This window comes from Rhinopithecus roxellana, chromosome 1, assembly GCF_007565055.1.
Source record: "Rhinopithecus roxellana isolate Shanxi Qingling chromosome 1, ASM756505v1, whole genome shotgun sequence".
Taxonomy (NCBI): Eukaryota; Metazoa; Chordata; class Mammalia; order Primates; family Cercopithecidae; genus Rhinopithecus; species Rhinopithecus roxellana.
The window spans coordinates 45,384,121-45,403,080 of NC_044549.1; the positions used below are offsets into that span (position 1 = coordinate 45,384,121).

Consider the following 18,960-nt stretch of genomic DNA (forward strand, 5'->3'; position numbering starts at 1 on the left):
GTCAGGGGTCATCCCACTATGCCAAGCACTGCAGAGGTAGAAATTTTTGTGTTCTTACTTTTTATTTCAGTCAGGGAGATGCTCTACCTCATCCCCTTGGTAATTGAAAATAGTAACTGGAAGGAGTTGGCTGCCAAAAGAACAAGCCGTTCTTTTCTCTGTCTCCCACAGATATTTCAGGAGCTGGGACTTGGAATTATGAAACAGACACACACAAAAAAAAAACATGAAAAGATACTGAAATTATTACCATGTAATACCAGAAAAAAAAATGTTCCCACTTTCCCATATTGTCCTTATATAAAACACTATTTTTGCCTCCAGAGATAAATTTCCCTTAGCATGTACAGACTTTCCTTATACTCCCCCGACTGTATGTTGCAGGTGTGTTGGTGGTGACAGTGATGGATTTCTGATGGTGTGAGTAGAGTGATGGGGAAATCTTTCAAATGGGATTTATTTTTTAGGTAGCCATATGTTGAGACTGGCAGGTTCCTTTGGGTTTGATCCCCATGGAAGTACACTACCTTTTGGTGACTTATCTGCAGGGCTTTTAAGTCTGAACCCCATCATTGGTTGAGATCCTGTCCTTCAGAATCACAAAGTGTCAGCATCAGGACCAAAGCTGCACTGGGTCTAGATTGTTGGATGAAGAGCCAGGGAAAGGACTTGGACAGAACTAAGAAGCTGCAGAGCCAGGTGGACTCAGGGATCAGAATAAGCAAGCAATCCAGAGTTAGGATTTTCCTAGAGCTAACGATCTGAACAAGGCCAAATAAGAAATATGTAGACAATCCAAATCAAGAAACAACATGGGCCACAACTTGCAACAAGTCGGAGGCATTTAGAAACCAAGAGGGCATGAATGTGAGAAGGCAGAAAGTTAAAAGTTTAAGAGTCAGGAGTCAGGAAAGCCACAGGACTAAGCAGCAGTGGTCTGTATTTTTTGTTTATCAGGTATACACAGTAATATGTATATATGAGAGATATTTTACATGCATCATCCCATTTAATCCCACAAGTTTAGGAGGTAGGTAGCTTATGAAGTAGGTAGGTATATAAATTCATATTTTACATATGAGCAAAATTAGGCTTCTGAGAGTCTAGATAACTTGCCCAAGGTGAGGATTCCAACTTAGGACTATTCCAAAGCTAGTACACTTTCATGTAGTCTTTGAGAGCCAAGTAAGGAATCAAATTCAAGTTACTAGTGAAGAGAAGGACTTTGATTACTAAGACAGTTCCTTTGCTCTCTCTCTGAGTTCGTTAATTTCTGAGGCAGAAATTTATTTGATGAAGGCCACCTAGGCCTGCTGATGATAATGTATAAATAGGAGAACTGGCATGGTGAAGAGAGGAAGTGTGTGTGTGCACCTGTGCTCATGAATTGGGAAAAGTATATAGGAAAAGTAAGACAAGGAGGTAAACAAGGAATGTGACCACAGCTTCTGGCTGGCATATATTGACTCAAGGTTCCCATTACAGGTCAGATCGTTGACAGTTTATTAATGTTGGATGGTTTATACATAAACCTTGAGAACACTTGTCAGTGACTGGCTGGGTTTACTAATTGTAAATCAGCAGAAAAACACTGAGCAAACTCTCCTTGTGTGGGCACAACTTTAACATGAAGCTTTTTCTAAACGGATAAGCACTCGTTATCCCTGTGGTATATTGCTGGGTTGTATTTATTAGGTGTGTTTGCCTGAGTTTTATAAATAATATATGACAGCTAGCTTATATTTCTAACAGTTCCTGTTTTTAGAGAACCTAAGTAGTTGGCTAATAAAATCACCACTGTCCATGTGCAACCGTTGGAGGGAATTTAAAATGAATTTTTAAAAATCACTATTGTGTAGCTACTCTCATTGGAGTGAACTTACCATCTAATGATAAATTATATCTGACCAGCTAAAAAAAAAAGTGTGTCGTTGGCAGAAGTACTGGGACAGTCTTTTGGTTTGGTTTTTGATTTTCCAATATGATTTAGAGGCTTGTTTGTGAATATTCTGGGTGTTGGCAAATCCCCCAGCAGGAATTGCTGGGTGCTGTCGTGTCTAGGGATGGACCTCTATATAACTCTAATTCCTGTTGATAATAAGGAGCTGATCATCCGTTGAATTCTCAGGCAAAGGATCAGTTGATACAAAAGAGATGACATAATTTTGGCATCCCAGACATGGGTGCATTATGGTGTTCAGTTTCACAGAGGAATGTTTAGAGTTTGGGAGGGTGTGAATAATGACTGTTTCCAAATTCCAGTTTTCTTATGCATATTGAAGGGAATGTAACCTTCACAGTACTAGCTGATTTTTAATTGTTTCCATTTTTTAAAATCAGGAATTGAGTTGATCTGTGAAAAAGACATTGATTTGGCAGCCCAGGTGCAAGAGTTATTGGAATTTCTCCATGAGAAGCAGCATGAATTGGAGCTCAATGCGGAGCAGACTCATAAACGGCTAGAGCAGTGCCTCCAATTACGGCACCTCCAGGCTGAAGTCAAACAGGTAAGCCCGGCCCCTTCTTCCTTCAGCCTGGGTTTCTCAGCCAGCCGAGCCTGACCTGGGACCTACTCCTGATATGAGGTAAGGCATACAGAGCCACAGGTGCCCCTTTAAGTAACCGGCACTTCGAAAATAGGTAAGTTAAGGACTACTTGTATTAGTTTCTGAAAACTTGGCTGCAGTAATAAATAGACCCAATGATACAATGGTTCAAACAACAAATGCTTGATTTCTTGCTTACATGACAATCCATTCCAGATTTGTCCTCAGTCACTGAATCTATTCTTTCTTTCTATCCTCAATCCTGTCAAGCAGTCCATGGGAAATATACAAATCCTTTATCAATAAACATATTTAGGATATAGAGTCAGGTTAATTAATTTGGGGCACTCATGTGCCTGATACATAGTTAATATTCAGTAACTAGTAGCAATTACCATCACTATTTCCAAAGTGTGTATGGTTATTATAGGAAAGTTTTCTTGCCATATTAAAGTTGATTTTAAAAAGGAAAAAGCTTATCTGCATGAAGCATTATGCTAGGTGTTTTATGCTTAATCTTTAGGAACCTGTGGGAACATACACACAATGACCAATGTCACATTTTTAAAATAGTACAGGCCAGGCATGGTGGTTCATGCCTGTAGTCCCAACACTTTGGGAGGCAAGGCAAGAGAGTCACTTGAGGCCAGCAGTTTAAGACCAACCTGGACAACATGGTGAGACTGCACAAAAAATGTTCAATATTAGCTGAATGTGGTGGCACATGCCTGTGGTCCCAGCTAATTGGGAGGCTAAGGAAGAAGGATCGCTTGAGTCCAGGAGTTTGAAGCTGCAGTGAGCTATGGTCACGTCACTGCACCTCAGCCTGCATGACAGTGCAAGACCCTGTTTCCAAAACATAAAAATTACAAAAAGTACATATATTAAGAACAGACTAAGTGGTAATTGTTTTAATTAGCTATTTGTACAAAGGTGGGGGTGAAGAAGTGAAAGTATGATAATAGTTCCATTTTGTTGAGTGCTGTGGGCGTGTTACACACATCTTCATCCATCCTCACAACCATTCTCTGAAGTAGACTTTATTCCCATTTTATAGATGAGGCTACTGAAGCTTAAGAGGTCAGCAGACCACGATCACCCTGAGGAGAGAGCACATCACCACTCTCCACAGGTCCCGGAGGGGTTCCCAGCAGGGCAGGTACCACATCACTCCTGTGGTTGCCCCTTTCTGCCCCCGTTCTATCCAAATCATCCTAAGCAAAGAAGCATCTTTTAAACACGTTTTTTTCTTGTCTATAGTGGCTGCTGGAGCTTTTACCTTTTTTCTTCAGAAAACCATAGCTCAGCATGCTGGAACTTTTAGAATTAAGCCTTTTGATTTAGTATGAGGGCCAAAAACATCTTATTTTGTTTAATTGTTGCTTGATTCCTTATATTAAAGGTATTCCTTCCTCTAATGCCTCTGTCTTAGTTATTATATTGTTATTTATTATAAGTCTATCTTCTCCACTCCCCATCTCTTCCAATCAGTGCTGAGCTATAGCCCACACACGCCATGCTAAAGATCTGTATTCTGTGCAGATTACATTCCTGAGCCCCAAGCAAGGCACGGTTACAGTGCTGCCCTCCAGGTTGTTTCTGCTTAATGACACTGGGATCAAACCTGAGTCTCCAGAGAGACATTTATTTATAAGGACTTGATGGAAATCCTAGCAGGCCCAGAACAATAATGAGTATGCGAATTCTGTGACTTAGTAGTTAAGACTGGACTTTCTTTTCATATGAGAAATCCTTTCTCATTTATAATCTCATTTTAAGAGAACATACCCATGGGGAGAAGTGGTGTTATGCTTACTTTTCAAAGGAGGAAACTGAGGTACCATAGGGTTAGTGCTCCCCAAGCCCTCTTGACTAGTCAGCTGAAACTTCAGCCCAGGCCTCCTAAATCCAAGGTCCTACTGTTTGCCTCTGCTGGCCCCTACTCTTGCCATGTGGTCCCAGGAGAAATAGAAGCCCTCCAACGTATGTGAAGTGAAATGAGCCAGGCACAGAAATACTACACGCATGTGGGAGCTAAAAAAGTTGATCTCATAGAAGTGGAGAGTAGAGTAGTGGCTATCAGAGGTAGAGAAGGGTAGAGGGGAGGGGATGATAAGGAGAGGTTGGTTAATGGGGACAAAATTACAGTTAGAAGGAATACATTCTAGTGTGGTATGGTACAGTAGGGTGACTATAGTTAACAACAATTTATTGTATATTTCAAAATAGCTAAAAGAAAGAAATTTGAATGTTTCCAACACAAATAAATGAGGTGATGGTTATCCCAGTTACAGCGTGCACTACACATGGTATATCTGCATCAGAATATCACAGGTATCCCATAAATATGTACAATTATGTTTATCAATTCAAAATTTAAAATAAGAATCCTTCTAGCTGAATGATCTTAGGTTTTCGTGACCTCAGCAGTACCATGTATGAGAGGACAAGAGCAGGCATAGCCTAAGCTTGATGGAGAGGGTGGCACCTGTCTGAGGTCAGCAAGGCTCCAGCAGGTCATCGAAGTCCTCTGCTGCACCTACGTGGTTATTTCCATCAGTGGAAGGTGGCAGGAATGACCATCTGAACAAAACAAACAGGAAAATCATTCCTGTTTGACTTTGAAATGAAATATATAAATTTGCTCTTGTTCCTGGTTTTTAGTTTATTTTTCTCCAACCTCAGTGGTAGATTCGGGTCCCTAATTCTCTTTTCCTTGGCTGATATTAAAATAGAAATATATTCATTCTCCAACTACACATCCTATATAGGAGGAGACTGGGCTGATGATAAGTATTTTGTTAAATAGGGAAGTAGACTGTCTATATATAAATAATCCAGGGTGAACTAATATTTATATACATTCCCATTTATAATATCATGAGTGAGGAGACAAAAAAGGAATTCTTCTGTGGCGGTGGGAAGATTCCTTATTTCTACCATGACAAAAATGACACACCGTGGGATTGTCGTTCAAGACTGTACAAAATTGCTCAAACCAGAGTCTCAGGAAATCTACCAAGCCCTTTGCAAAGGGCATTGGTCCTCGAGGTGCCAAGGGACTGCTGCTTGGTTAAGCCACCATGCCTCATTAGACAGGCTTGTTTTCCTTGTCAGTGTAGGCTCTTTCCTTAGGGAGCCCTCTGATCCAGTTTCAGAGAAGGCATTTGTATTTGATGGAAATTGGTGGAGCAGGAAATACTGATTTGGAAGCTGTTGACTCTTGGAAAAAGGGAGTTAATTTAGATGTCGGTATTGATCAGTGAAGCTAAATTTAGACAGTAGCTTGAGAGTCTCTTTTGAATATAGTCTCAAAAAAGAAAGAAAAAGGACACTTTAATTGAAATGCCACTAATGGGGGCAGAAAGGGAGAGGACAATAATAGATTATGATACAACTATGTCATTAGAGCTCATAGATTAAAGGTTTAGATTTGATCATGGCCCATCATAACCTTAAGTGTAGTTTTACCAAAATATTATTAAAGTGAAGTACTGAAAAGCAAGGAAAGCACAGACATTAGACTAAAAATTATATTAATGGACTCAAAAAATGAAATTGATTGATGCAACTGATTTTCTTTCTGAGGGTTTATATAGGACTTTATATGTAAGATAGATAGCCCAAACACCCCTAGAGAAATGGTGGACCTTGAAGGGAAACCACTCCACTAATTACAGCCCATGGAGCAGATCCCTGGACCACTCAGTGCCAAATTACTCTCCAAACCCCACAGAATGCTCTGATAGCTACCAGGAAAATTACTACTCTGGTGAAGATGACCTCACATCTATTAGATAATTCAGAAAGATTTGAATGACCTACCTAGTGAGCATAAAACTAAATGAATTTCCATATGTATTCCTGCAAAGCAGTGCATTTAGCAGAAAATAAGCTAAAATGCATTTATAAAATGTTGTGTCTCTAAGCTATGAGGAAACAAGTTATATTTATTTGATCACTAAAGACATTGGCTTAATTTCCTTCTTTGCACCAAATGCTGGCCAAAATTTGCATATAATCAAGATGGACATTTAGGACAAAGGAGAAAATATTAGTGTGTCCTCATTCTCCTGTGGAGAATACTGTGTTCAGTTCTGTTGACTGAATATAAAAGAGAGGAATTGAAGTAGAGCCAACAGAGGGGCAGCCAACAGGACAAGTACCATCTTTTTGTTTCAAAATGGAGATAATTAAGAGGACATATGGCCACAGCCTATAAACCATGAAGGATGAACATGTGCAGTCTCATAGACCATGGATTTTTAGAACTAAAGAATACTGGACATATGACAGGCTCCCTGCTACCATCTGAGGAGCTGATTATTTTTCCTGTGGCTAGAGTTTCAGAAACAACTATGCCTTGTGATAAATCATCTACAATAGAGGTCCTTAGAGTCAGTTGCCTTCAGTACAACCTCATAGCTTTGCTGTAGGTATGACCTTGAGAACACAGCCATCTACAGGTGGCTTCCCAGCCTACATGGTTACAAGGCTCAGCCTGCCCAGTTTAAATGGCATCACCATTTGTGGATATCTTCATCCACTTACTCAAATCCATTCTCCAGACTTGGGCTTAGCTGAGTTTTCCTGGCCTGAGAAGCAATAGATCTTCATGTACAGTTCCCCCTCAAGCTCAGACTGAGCTGAACTTTTGACCTAGCTCTTAAGTCCCCAAGCAGTGATATTCTTTCAGTCCTTCATTTCTACGTAGCTGATTTTCTTGGACACCCTATAGATGTAGGGGCACTCTTTGAGTTTTGAAAGTAATGTGGAATGTTAGAGCTGGAAATTATCTTTAAAGATCATCTAACCTATTGGCTAAATTGTTGCCTTAAATGATTGATCAATGTCAATATTCATTTTACAGTTTGAAAAATACTTTTACATTAATTATTTTATTTTCTCTTTACCCCGAGCCTTATGCAAGGGAAGTGTTCACATTTTACAGATGAGAAAACTGAGCCTTGGGGAACTTAAATGATGTTTGCAAGGTCACACAGCTCAAGATTAGTAGAACCAACATTTTCTCATTTTAGTTATGATGTTTCTTAACTTGCACATATTTGTATGCTCACAGAAGAATAACTAGCCAGTTTTATGAACCTGGAAGATTGAAAATACCAGTAATAGAAAATTATACCAACAAGGGTTATCAGTGATCAGAGTAAAAGGATAATGATGACAAAACAGCTAAGGAAGCTACATCACATCAGAATATGCCAGTAAGCTCATACAGACTCTGGAATAAAGCTCTCTTCTCATTAAGAGAGGTATAAATAATCACCTCATTATCCAGCTTTTCTCCAAACTAAAAATCACCACCAGTACCATCATAATCAGCAGACTTTACATTTTACGCATTGTTGCGTCAACCCTGCAATGCAGAAAAGGAAGGTACAATTATCCTTATTTTACAGATGAGAAAACTGAGGCTCAGAGGGGTTAAGTGATTTTTGCAGGTAAGTAAAAAGCCAGGTTTCTGACTCCATATGTTATGTTATTTCTCTGCTATGCCAGGTCTACGTCCAGGACTGACTCTTTCATAGGGATCAGCCCCACCCTGGAGCTAAGCCATGGATATAAACTACCATGCATTTTTAGCTTCCTAAAATCAAATCTCCCACTTTAAAGTCCTGGAATGCCTTTTTAAAGAGCATTTAGTAAATAAAAATGAACAAGGAAATGACGTGATATAATTTAAAAAGTAGGTACTGAAACCCATGATGTTTCTAAATGGGAAGCTGGTAAGTAGGGATCCTACCACCATAGCTATAATTCATGTTTCCTGTTGACTGAAACTGGAGAGAAAAATTTTCTAACAAAACTGAAGAGGTCCAAAGGGAGTCAAATTGCCCTACAGGCATTGATGTGTGATGCACTTGGAGAAGTGGTTTCGCTGACACCCTCAAATGAATCTTCAGACCAAACAAAATGCAGTAAATCATGGCAGAGGGACACCGTGAACTCCATTTCCCAAAGAGGTGAGGCATTTGGGCATGCAGTCTATGAATGCATGCGCCCAAAGTTACAGGCAACTTTTCAAAATAATTAGCACCTCTAGCTAGCCAGCCACAGCCCACCAGTGACAACAGGGATTTCACGTGTACACCCTGAGCAGTTATTTCCTGTAACTAATTGCTTTACAGATTGGCATCTCATCTACAATCTGCCAGCCTGGCCGTGAATTAACATCTCAATCCAAGTAGCCCAGCTTTAGTGGGATTTATGACCTGATGTTATCTATGCACAATAAGGCATGAGTCATTTTTTGCCCAGGGATGAAATTTGAGACGTGCCTATGGGTTATAGAGCAGGAGACTAGGCTTGGTATTTTCTAATTGTTCAATGTGAGGAAGTAGAGGGGAGAAAAATATGAAAGCAAATCTGAAACAGATAGTGGTGTCTTTCTCCTTTGGCATGAGGTGACAGATGGGCGGTATTTACTGATCTTGAAATTTCAGAATAGCTTTTATTTCTTTTCCAAGCAAACTCTCAGACTTCCTAATAAGGAAAGTATTTGGCAGTGTTCTGGTGACCAGACACCAGGTAGATTTTCAGAGCCTAACTCTTCCAGTTGCATTATTTGTTCTGACTTTATTAGCTGGATAATTTCCACATCCCCTTTTCACCTAGAACTCTCTAGACAGTGTCAGCTGTTTCTTCTTCTATCCTAATATTCCCTCGTTGAGTTTTCTTTCTCCCAGTACTTGTTAACATCACATAGAAGTTGTATTCAGCCTACCCATGGCCTCTAAATAATTTAAGTCGATTATATTATAGCTTACTCCCGCTTTTCTGATGATTCAGAAGATGGGTTATTCCTATTTTGCTTGTTTTCTTTCTCTTTTCTCCTTTTTTGGGGTTGTTTACCTACTGAAGTTCAAATCTGCCTACCCTTGGTTATTTTGCAAGGTAGAGGAGTTTAGACTCACTGCTCAGGTGTGACCTGGGTATACTCCATTACTTCAAGAACTACACCACACCCATTATATGCAAAGTACTGTGCTATGTACTGTGTGAGACTAAAATATGACTAATATATTGTCCTGGATTTCAGGAAGTTTATGTTCTCAGGGGGGAATGAAACATAGGTTGAAATAACGAAATCAGGAAGTCTGTGGTGAATACCATAAAGGTGGTACATGCAAAATGATATGCTCGCACTAGATGAAGATGAGATTGTTTCTAGCAAGAGAGATTAGGTGCAAAAGGTTTCCATAAGTTGTTATTTGAACTGGACCTTATAAAAAAAGAAAAGGATACCAGCAGATGGAATGTATTTATTTATACCATCCTATGTTCCAGAAGGAAGTTTAGACATGTATATAGTACCACCATATTAAGTAATGTTTGCATTATGTGGGTGAGGAAATTGGGACAGGGGTTGACGTGGAGCTGGGAATAAAGCAGGTACATAAAATAAGTACCTTATGGCACAGGTACTCTGTATGATTGGGGAGATGACCATTTTAATTATGGAGATCTTTGCTGTCCTCTCTCCAACAGAAGATAAATGATAGTGAGCTCTCTGTCTGAAGTCCCCATGAGAGGAGGCAACAGCTCTGGGGAAACTGCGGAAGGCCATTCATCTGTGTGCTTGTCCCGATTCCCTAGGTCCTGGGATGGATCCGCAATGGAGAGTCAATGCTCAACGCCAGCCTGGTCAATGCCAGCTCTTTGTCCGAAGCAGAGCAGCTGCAGCGGGAGCACGAGCAGTTCCAGCTGGCCATCGAGGTAACACCCAAATCTGGCTGCACTGTCCTCCCTTCCCCTTTCTGCTCTGTACCTCAGGCAGGGTGATTCTCAGGTGTGGGTGTTCCTTCAGGCAGCGAAGGCCGTACCCCTTCTAGTAGAATGGTCCAGGGAGCCTCCTTCTTATCCAAAAATTGATGGGGAAGCAAATGCAGGGGTTCATCCCCCAGGGAGGCCTGGTATGAGAAAACAAGTATTCACACTTCATATGAGAATCTTTGTTATCTATCTGTACCTTCAATCTTTGAGGCCACTGGTACATTGGTTTTTTTAAATACATTCTAGATATGTACCATGTGAGGAAATGTAAAAGTAAAAGGTTAGAAGTCACTTCCGGTGAAGATCACTCAAGATTGAGGATAAACAAGTACAAAGGTCATTATAAATTAGGATCCTGTTTTTAACCATTTGGTTTACATGTAACCCTTAGATACTATTGTCAGAGTCTGCCTTTTAACAAGGGTAATGAGCACTGGAGCAGATTGCACCAGATATTTTTACCCCGCTGAAAGTAGTTGTTCAATAATGCTGGTTGAACAATATTTAAAGAATAAACTGCAACCAGAAGAAGTTCATCAACAGGGACTTTTTAGAAGGCTATTTAAAAATAAAACTTCATTTATGATAATCTAATATAAATTTTGTCTTGCTTTAAGTACCCTTAATTGTCCTTTTTTACTAGGACATTGTCCTTCCCAGAGGGACTTGAACTGATTGCTTTAGAGTGGTGTAGGGAAAAGAGTAGGAAATGGGACACAGGAACTATATTAAAAATAAAATGAGTTAATTACCAATGGGAAAAGAGACAGAATGAAAACTTCAAAGACATTCATTACTTGTGGTTCAGTATAGAATTCAACCCACTTCTGAATGTGTAAGAAATGCGAAGATGTTATCTTTTGCTAAAAAAAAAAAAAAAAAAAAAAAAAAAAAAAGATTGTTAATGGGTCATTTCTACAACAATGATGGCAAAATAATAAAATTTTAATTGCCTGTGTCTTTTTATGCAGTAATCCAACTGATTGCTCGCCATTTTTAAGCTAGTGTTGATTGATTGCAACTATTTAATTTCCCGGAAACCATCGTGGATGTATAAACAGTGTTAAGATGCATGATATTTTCTTAGGAACCATTACTAGTACTAGAAGAACTATCTGGGATTTGAGATTTAAAAGCAAACTTCATATTGCACACACTGCATCAGCAAATCATTTTCTAAGGCGGAATTAACCAGAGGAAATAAGTTTTATTACCATCAGCTGTCTCTATTGTAGCTTTCTGACACACCGAAATATCACAGTGTTAGGATGTATTCACTATAAAGAAAAAATCAGGATTGGGGTTATAATCAAGAAACAGGGCCAGGCATGGTGGTTCACGTGTGTAATCCCAGCAATTTGGGAGGCCAAGATGGACAGACAACTTGAGGTCAAGAGTTCAAGACCAGCCTGGCCAAATGGTGAAACCCCATCTCTACTAAAAATACAAAAATAAAGTAGCCAGGCATGGTGGTGGGTGCTTGTAATCCCAGCTACTCGGGAGGCTGAGGCAGGATAATTGCTTGAACCCAGGAGGTGGAGGTCGCGGTGAGCTGAGATTGCACCACTGCACTCCAGCCTCGGTGACAGAGTGAGACCCTGTCTCAAAAACAAAAAAAGAATCGTGCACACAGCAGTCAAGTTCCCACAGTCATAGCAGCAACGAAGAAAATGAAGGCTGAGTGATCAGACTAGAGGTATAGCACAGTTATGAGACATGCTGGGCAGAATGAAGACAGCTCTTGGCCATACCTCCTCTTTATTTATCTTCGGTGAGAAGGTTTGCCTAAATCAAATGGTGGGCAAGTAAGACCAAATGTCATAACACACTTAAGTATCTCAATGAGCTTTTGAGGAAGCATGGGTAAATGTATTCACAGTGCTTGAAATGACTATATTCCACATGAGTGCATATGCGGTATGTATTTGCTTGTGTTAGACACCGTTTCATCTTTACGGAATAGAGGCTCACTAAGCATAAACATCTCTTAATCAGTTCTGGGTTTCTTTCTGGATGCAACTTGATCAAATATTCTTGGAATTCATGTTGAGATATAGGCCACTTAGTCTCGAGAGGGCATGGCAGAGCAGTTAGGATTTCTAGAAGATATTGGGAATGAAAGGTAGGCAGAGTCTGCATTGCCTAGAACAATGAAGGGAACAGAAACAGAATTGCAACATATGCTCCTTCTCCAGGTGGCCTGCGTTTCTCCTTAAATGTGTCAGTTCAGACTAGGCTCTCCATCAGAAGGAAAATATGCCAGGGAAGATAAGCGTTTCAAAGGGAGTGAAAGCAGTTAGGTTTGGCTTAACCCACTTTGACAGTGTTACTAGAGGCCTTTACAATGATTGTTGGTGAGGAGCATAATTTGACTTCTTTCTTGAACCCTAAGAAAGAACTCTGGGTTCCACCAGGGAAAATAAAAAAGTAGTAAATAGGATGATCATATAATTTATTATTTAAATGAGATCCTCTAAAGGTGAAGGAGGGAATTATTAATAACTAAGCCAGAAAAATAGGCATATACTGGAACTGTCGTGGGCAAACCACAATGTTTGCTAACTTGTAATATCTTGGGTGACCTCATTAGATTGAAGGTTTTGGTCTTTCTAAGGAAGGTCAGGATTTTTACCTGAAGTGGCCTTGGTTTCAAGAAGTCTTTCCCAGAGCCATTCAGAATGGAAAGCAGTACAGAGCGTTTGAAAGAAACTTAGCTTTGTCAAACCCAGAATATTATTTGTTAGTATCTAAGATGTGGCTGATTAATCTTCATAAACTATGAACTTCAAAATCTATTGTTCTTTGAAATCCTCTTATGCATTTTAAGAATAAGCATTATGTCAGAAGAAGTAGCTAAAACTGGATAATAAATTCAGTTGATTCAGTTCCATTCTCTTCTGTGTACTCCTACTAAATATTAATGTCCTTGATAATCCATGTCTTAAGGATATAGCACTCAATAGGATTAGATAATGGTGAGTAGAAATAAGTGCAAAATAATTACTTAAGCTTAGCAAAGCAAAGATTATGTTATATGGATAAGAGTTTATCATTTAGGAAATTAAAGGGGGAAGGTACTCCCAGGACTATTACATGATAATGAGTTTCAAAGTAAGAAGGAACATTTGTATATATCTTATATATAATATATATTTCCATATATTATGCGAAAATGAAGGTTACTCCTCCACTGTTAGAGAAAAATACATAACTGTTTTATGATAACAATTATATGGTCATTTTAGATATTGAAAAGAGGCCGGATAATTATCATAATTGTTAATGTTCATTTGGTGAACCCTTCCTCCAAATGAGATACTATAGATACTGTTCTCATTGCTAGAGATGAAATGATGTGATGAGCTATAGTAGAAAGAACACAGGTTTGGGAATAGGTCAAATATGAGTCTTATTTCTGGTTTCATTACTTCTTTGGGTTGTACATTTTTGGTCAAGTCACTTAGCCAGCTGATCCTCAGTTTCTTAATCTGTGAAATGGGAATAATAATATCCACCTTGTCATGTTGAGAGAACTAGAAAATATATGCATAAGCACAGTGCTTATGATTTTTCAAACGATCCTTGCCTTGAGAGTGTCACAGTCTAAGTAAGGAGAATCAGCCAAGTGTTAGATGAGTGACATAGAAATTCAGAAGAGGGTGATTTACAGTGAGTCTCAGGCTGTCTGAAAAGGCCTCAATCAAGGAGGGTAGACTTTAGCTGAGTCTCAAAGGAAAGCTGGAACATGTATGGGGAGAGATTTGGACAGCCATAAAAGGCAGGAAGAATGAAGGCAACAAAAGCAAGAAAGTACGTGGTGTATTTTCAAAGGGTTTTTGTAAGGAAGTAATTGGTGATCATGTTATGGAAGTAGTTTGGGACCATGTTGTAATGAGGGCCTTTTAATGACAGCCTCCAAAGTTTGGACTTAATTTCAAAGCAATGGTAAGACCACTGAAGGCTTGAATTGAGAGAAGGTAGTGGCATTTATGACATAAAATGAGAGTTTTAGAGCTGGAAAAGATGTTAGAAGTCTTATAATGCTAATGCTTCCCATTACAGAGAATTAAAGGGATCTGTTAAAAATGTAAAGGATGAATTTTATGAATTAGAAATGGAAAGCAAGAAGACTCATTAGGTCATCACCACAACAGTCTGTGTGTAAAGTGGTGAGGGCAGGGCTGGGCCTGGGGAGAGGGGAACGACAAGCAAGAATGATGTCAAGATTGTAATCCTAGGAGGAGAGAGAAGGAGAGTGCCAACAGAAATGGCAGATTACCATAAGAAAACTGTTTTAAGATAAGAGGAGTTTAGTTTCAGCTGTGGAACTTGAGAAGCTGTCTAGGGGAGGTGGAGGCTCTAATAGAGCAGGGAAGCCTTTCCCATTCACTGGCAAAGGCCCCTCCTCTCTCCAGGAAGATCACTTTTACTGAATGCATCTTTCTTGGAGGCTGACATAGGACAGACAGCTAGATCAACTGAATCAGTGCTGCTTACTAGGGTGAGACCTGTGCAGGCAACTTACCCTTGCGTCTGAAGGCAACTGAAGAAGAGTCAGATGTCAGACAAGAGACATAGACTGGGGAGTCATCTGCAAAGAGAAGACAATAGAAACCAAGGGAAGAGATGAGAGCCCTGCAGCAGCGGGGCGGGGGTGGGGGTGGGGCAAGAGCTGACCTTGGTACCTCTACATTTAGGAGACAGGAAAAGAAAACGGTGCCAATAAGTAAGACAAAGAAAGAAAACCAGGGATTTGTAGTGGATCGTTTCCACCCACTAGCTTACTTTCTCTAGCTTCGTTAAGCAATTAGGTACCCAAATGCTGGTGTGGTCATCAGGATCGGATCGAGGGCTGACTCAGTAGAAAGGCAGGGAATGAAGGAGTCTAGGTTGCTAAGGAGGTCATGCTAGCATTGCTAATTCTGAGTACAGATTCAGGAGAGGGTGAAGAGAAGTCAGAGGTGGGGGATAGACTGCAGAAGATAAATGAGAATGTGTAGACTGCAATCTGGAATGAGGGTGAAGGGCCATCATGGTGGGAATCAGGTAGAGGTGTAGGTGAAAATGAGTAAGGCTCTACTCAGACACAGGGAGTGCAGAGTGGATTAGCTCTTGGGAACTGTCCAGAATTGCTGCCCAAGAAGAAGGGCAGAAAATAATTCTGGAGTAAGTTACTGAGTTCTAGCTGTTCTTTTTCACTGCCAGCTGAACTATTATTTCCTCAAAGTGCAAAGACCAAATTAGTACTACTCCATCAGTCTGGAACAATCCCAGCAGTTGAGGTTGGGATGATATTAGCTCTGTCAAGTCAGTGGGGCTCTAACATTCTCTTATAGATCATCCACATCCATATTTTGTCTTAGTAAATCTTAATCCCATTTGGTGCTTTCCCTGCCACCCTAGTTCTCCCAACCTTCTACAGTTAATATAAACTCAGAGAACACATAGCACATTTAGCCTAAATTAGAAAGGATTAAAAAAAAAATAGACCTCTGGCCAGGTGTGGTGGTTCTTGCCTGTAATCCCAGCACTTTGGGAGGCTGAGGCCAGAGGATCATTTGAAGCCAGGAGTTTGAGACCAGCCTGGGCAAGACAGCAAGATCCCATTTTTACAAAAAGTGAAAAATTAGCCAAGTGTGATGGCACACACCTGTAGTCCCAGCTATCTAGCTACTTTGGGGGCTGAGGCAAGAGGATTGCTTGAGCCCAGTTCAAGGCTGCAGCAAGCCATGATTGCATCATTGCACTGCACTGTTCAGCCTGGGTGACAGATCAAGCCCCTATCTCAAAAAAAAAAAAAAAAAAAAAAAAAAAGAAAGAAAATAGACCTTCTACATATATATGTATCTCCTGAAGGAATATGTAAATTATATGGGGATTATGTATTGAGGTGAATTATCTCCTGCACTGTTGTGCCCCTCAGTGAAGTAATTAAGGGATGATGTAGGAGGTTATTCTCTAGCTTTGTTAACCTTCCAAATTTATTCCTTCAAATGGAATCTTTTTCAACTGATTATTAATGTTTTAAATGATTGCATTGTTAGCTGAGATTTGTGTTACATGAAGTTTCTTTTCATGTGCTGTCTATACTTGATCTGTAAAATGGGATTGCAGTAGTAACTTCCTTTAAAAACTGAATGTACAATTTTATTATTCTATTTGTGAAGGAAATTTATGAACCAATTAGGGAACAGATTGATACATAACTTCTGTTTCCCTTCTATAGAAACTGAAATGTCCTTAAAATCTAGAGTGCCGCAAGGAAAAAGAAAGAAATGGGGACAGAAGTTAGGGTCGTGAGAGATTAGCTAATAAAAATGTATGATATTCTTTTTTAAAATATGCTTTAAAAATAATAATGTATTAATGGTCATGACAAAATGGATCAGTCATTTAAAGCTCTTTAACTTCTCTGCATCTTTTCACTCACGCCTCACTCCACCCCCTCCCATACCACGCCTGGGTTGTTCCCACGGACCTTTCTCTCCTCTCCTTGTGCCCAGTCCCTCTTTCATGCCACTTCCTTGCAGAAGACGCACCAGAGCGCCCTGCAGGTACAGCAGAAAGCCGAGGTGCTGCTCCAGGCCGGCCACTACGATGCCGATGCCATCCGGGAATGTGCTGAGAAGGTGGCTCTCCACTGGCAGCAGCTCATGCTGAAGATGGAAGACCGGCTAAAACTGGTCAATGCCTCTGTGGCCTTTTACAAAACTTCTGAACAGGTGAGGGAAAGGACTGTGGGGCTTGTGGGGCTGAGATTGACAGAGGACTATTTTCTGCCTTGCAGTGTTAATGTGCAGTACTTAATGTCAGCGAGAAGCCAGTCCTCTCCGTACTAACATTTGAAGAATAGGTTGTGGAAACACCACAGTTGGCTTCGTTGTCATCCTTGCCATTTGAGCACTGGACCATGGGGTTTGTTTCTCATAAATTTCTCAAACTTACCATCTATAGAGAGGTGTTGAAATAGAAATTGAGTGTATACTAAAGGCTAGATTTGGACAGTATGTTAGTCAGCTGTTACCACCATAGTGCTGTGTAACAAAACACCCCAAAACTCAGTGATATAAAACAATAAACGTTTATTTTTTTTGCTTAAGTGTCTGGGGTTCAGTTGATCTTGGCTGAACTTGGTAGAACTAGGCTTCGAGATACAGACTGGGTCTAGATCTGTTCCCATGTCTCTTGTCCTCCTTGACCTGAAGCCATCTCAGGCACGTTTATAGTTAAAGGCAGGAATGCAAGAGTCCAAAATCTACCATACAAGTGCATTTCAAGTCTTTGCTTGTGTATATTCTCTTTCATCTCATTGGCTAAAATAAGTCACATGGCCAAGCCAACATCAGTGAGGCAGCAGTGCCTCCTATGAAGGTTAGGAGAGGAGAATGAATAGTTGCTGAACAATAATTAAATCTACCACAGTTAGGCATTATGCACTGCTTGAAAAACGCATGGTTCTTTCATTCCTGGGGCCTCCAGTCTAATGGAGGAAACACAGCTCTCTGACATTGGGGAACTAGGAATGCACTGGATAAGATGATGCTGCTGTGGGAGAAAAGGCAGGAGCTGGGCAGCAGGGCCATAAAGATGCAGTGTGTTACCCTTTCATCTGTACAGCAATATGCACAGGGCTAAGAGGATTTTTTAAATGACTTGGGTGCTGTTAGGGAATTCTTTTTATGAAATAGGTTTAAAACAGGAGTAATTTTATTCAGCGTATAGTAGTTTCCTTCTCTGAATTGTTCCCTGGTAGAAATAAATCAGAAAATCATTCTCCTTGGGTGACTTACAGGGACCATCAGAAAGTCTCCCTTGGAGAAAATATGACATGTGCATCAGAGGGCCCTGCAGCCAGGGTTAGAGTCTCCACACCTTCTCTCATTCCTTTCTGTTGCTTCAGAGGGATGACTCCTTTGATGGCCACAGAAGTGAGGAGCTGCAGACTAAGATGATAAAGAGTATCCCCAGTTGATCCATAGATTCAACACAGTCTCAATCAAATCCCAGCAAGCTTTTTTTTGGTAGAAATTGATACATTGATTCTAAGACTTATATGAAAATAAATGAAAATGCAAAGAATACAGATGCAAAGAAACTAGAACAGCCAAAACAATTTTGAAAGGAAGAACAAAGTTGGACAAGTCACACTGCCTGATTTAAGGACTTATTCTAAAGCAGCAGGGATCAAGACAGAATGGTATTTGGAATAAGAATAAACACAATGAGACAGAATAGTGGTTATAGAAATAGATCCACACATATACAGTCAGTTGATTTTTGACAAAAAAAATTCAATGAGTGAAGGAAAGTCTTTTCATCAAAGGATGCTGGACAACTGAATATCCAAATGGAAACAAATGAGGCTTAATTCCTGTCTAATATTATACATAAATTTTAATTTGAAACAGATCAAGATGGTGAAGGGCACTGGAATAGGAGTCAAGAAATTTTACCCTGAAGTGACCTTGCCAAAGGTTACTTTACCCCTCTGGATTTCTGTTTCCTCTCTTGTTAAAGTATTTGTACCTAATAATCTTTTCATTTCTTCCAACTCCCAAATTGTTTGCTCCTAAGTTCAGTCCTATCATGGGACAGATCTCAAGTACCCTTTTTCTTAAAG

General features: G+C 40.0%; 1 protein-coding gene across 5 annotated transcripts in view; it reads left to right on the top strand.

Annotated features, from left to right (window-relative positions):
- The window catches only part of KALRN (kalirin RhoGEF kinase), a 707,465-nt gene that overhangs the window by 397,793 nt on the left and 290,712 nt on the right, over positions 1 to 18,960 (top strand). For 4 of the 5 annotated variants that reach the window (XM_030942180.1, XM_030942185.1, XM_030942189.1 and 1 more), the window contains exons 15-17: positions 2,341 to 2,507; positions 10,164 to 10,283; positions 16,844 to 17,062. In XM_030942180.1, coding sequence (XP_030798040.1) covers positions 2,341 to 2,507; positions 10,164 to 10,283; positions 16,844 to 17,062 — 506 coding nt within the window. The remainder of the gene's footprint in view (positions 1 to 2,340; positions 2,508 to 10,163; positions 10,284 to 16,843; positions 17,063 to 18,960) is intronic. The other variant, XM_030942198.1, reaches the window with a different exon arrangement.